The sequence below is a fragment of the Eschscholzia californica genome, unplaced genomic scaffold, assembly GCF_041429995.1.
Source record: "Eschscholzia californica isolate CP2 unplaced genomic scaffold, dmEscCali1.0.p SCAF_2, whole genome shotgun sequence".
NCBI lineage: Eukaryota > Viridiplantae > Streptophyta > Magnoliopsida > Ranunculales > Papaveraceae > Eschscholzia > Eschscholzia californica.
Window position 1 is genome coordinate 35,809,526 of NW_028238309.1, and position 2,444 is coordinate 35,811,969.

Consider the following 2,444-nt stretch of genomic DNA (forward strand, 5'->3'; position numbering starts at 1 on the left):
TTATCAAGTTTCTTCCTTTCATTTATTACACAAACATGAGTAACGTGTTGATAAATAACGTGTTATGTACTAAACACGGAAAAAATATGAAATAAATTACGGACAACATGAGACAAAGTATGAATATTTAGGAATAAATAACAGTAAATTTATGAAACAAAACAAGAACTTTTAACCAGAACATATATGTAAATTTAAAGTCTGTAAAAACTTTAACAAATTTGCACCAAATACATCAATTGTACTGTATTTTGTGTGATTGGTGTTCTAACATATTAACCACATATGTTAGGCAAGTATAACCTTCATGTAGAGAATAAACTTTTGATAGAGAATAAAGATAGAATAGTGAAACAAAACATAGAAAAAAAGATTGAATATTTGAAAATTATGTGGATTGAAAGTGTTATGTAACATATATTTAAATACATCAGATGTTTACCCTACATGTTTTGCGATTGTGGTATGAAGGTTGCTTACACCTACCACATATCCTTAATTTTCTTGGCATATTTCCAGAGCTCTCGGTCCGTACTGTTCTTGGACGACCTGGTCTACGACGAATCAACGGTGGGAGAATTTTGGTAGCTTCATCAAAAATACTTGGTTCATCAACATTGGATATAGGCATTATATGTTCCTGGTAAGTCTTCACATAAGACTCCGTTGTCCAAATAGGATCGTAAAAACAATCTTGTTGGTCTTCAGACAAGCTTTTAATACACAACATTGCGTGTTCACAAGGAACACCATCAACTTGCCACCTTCTACAAGTACAAGAAATCTGTAGAAGATTAACACAATGAGAAGGTTCTGAGTAAACCTCGAATATAAATGGGGCTGCCTGGGCAATATTACAGGTTGCAGCACTATCATATTTTGCTTTCAACAGATCAGTGATGGTTGGACACAAGAACGTCGTCCATTTTTTAGACAATTCTCTTGCTGTGTTCATTTTGTTCATTATATGAATACGAATTGCCTCCAACATTGCTGTAATTGGTAGTGCACGAGCATGTCGAATCTGATTGTTAAAGGATTCTGAGAGTTGAGATGATATCGCCGTGTATCTGTATCAAATAAAACGTATATAAATTTTAAATATTTCTATCTGAAGTCGATAATTTTTAACAAAAAGAATACATACTTTTCAGTAAACTATTGAAATGCGGTGTAAAATACATGTTATTTGTAACATAAAGTCAAAACTGTATACGGTACAATACGTAATGTCAACAAAAATTATCAATATAGTTAATGAAATGAATACACAAATTTATCAGATCGTACCTTATACCGGGAAAGAAAGCATCTGCCCAAGAGGCAGGGTCTAAGGAATTAAAAAATGCTGCAACTTTTGAACCACCCATTTGTATCATCTGATTAATAGTTGCGTGATATTCAGATTCGGGGAGAGCTCTAGCAGCCTTGAAAATTAATGTTTGGAAGAATTTTGATTTTCTAGCTCCATTTGCCAATCTTAAATTCAGATTGTTCCTTAGATGCCATACACAGAAGGAATGGTGTGCTGTCGGGAAAATGTTCTTGACACCGTTGATTATACCATTGTGACGGTCTGAAATAAAGATATACGTCTTTTCCATATTCAGAGCATTCCGCAAATGCCTTAGAAACCAGTCCCAATTTTGGTCATTCTCAACATCAACAACAGAATATGCTAACGGAAACAGACCTGTAAATTGAAAATTATCTTATTGTATGGTAAATTTACAATAATGTTCATACTTTAAAGTTTGAAACCTAAATAAAATATACATACTTTATGTATATTTTTGCATACTTAATTGCAAATGTAAGATAATGTACATAAAATTTTGAAAAAATGATGTTGAAAAAGGAGATACTTTTTTAGATTAAATTGGATGAATTCTAAAATGTTCAGAAATTACCATTGTTACCGTCTTTAGCCACAGCAGCCAGTATGCAACCGTTAAAACGAGTCTTGCAAAATGTACCATCCACATATAAAACTGGTCGACAATATTGAAAGCCAGCTATACAAGCATGTGGTGCAATGAAAATTCTTTTAAATCTCCGAGACACATCGTCAACTTCAAGTTGTACTATGCTGTTTGGGTTGGTACGTGAAAAGGCATCAGCATACCATCTAAGTTTTGCATATGAGTCTCCTTCTTGACCAAATGCTTCATTCATTGCTACTTTCTTCCCCTCATAAGTGTAGTAATATGGAAGTTGGACAGCGTAATCTTTCAAGAAGTCTTTTTTCAGACTTGCTGTCGAACGATCCGGGCTTCTTGTAACATCATCTAAAATAAGTTTCCCAACAAATGAACTGTTTAGTTTGGGTTTCTTGGTCTTCTTAATGAAATCTTCACAGTCATGTTTCATTTCCATGTCTTTCAAAATAAACATGGATTCGCATTTCAATGGTGCACATCCATGTACTCTCCATTTGCAATCTT

General features: G+C 33.6%; 1 protein-coding gene across 1 annotated transcript; it reads right to left on the reverse strand.

Annotated features, from left to right (window-relative positions):
* Positions 1-752: 752 nt before the first annotated feature.
* Positions 753-2,175, reverse strand: LOC147557605 (uncharacterized). Its single transcript, XM_086658903.1, has 5 exons — positions 1,911-2,175; positions 1,512-1,693; positions 1,291-1,427; positions 983-1,070; positions 753-767 (listed from the first exon to the last, which is right to left on the reverse strand). The coding sequence occupies exons 1-5, from the start codon at positions 2,173-2,175 to the stop codon at positions 753-755; spliced, it is 687 nt and encodes a 228-aa protein (XP_086515029.1).
* Between the last annotated feature and the right edge of the window lie 269 nt (positions 2,176-2,444).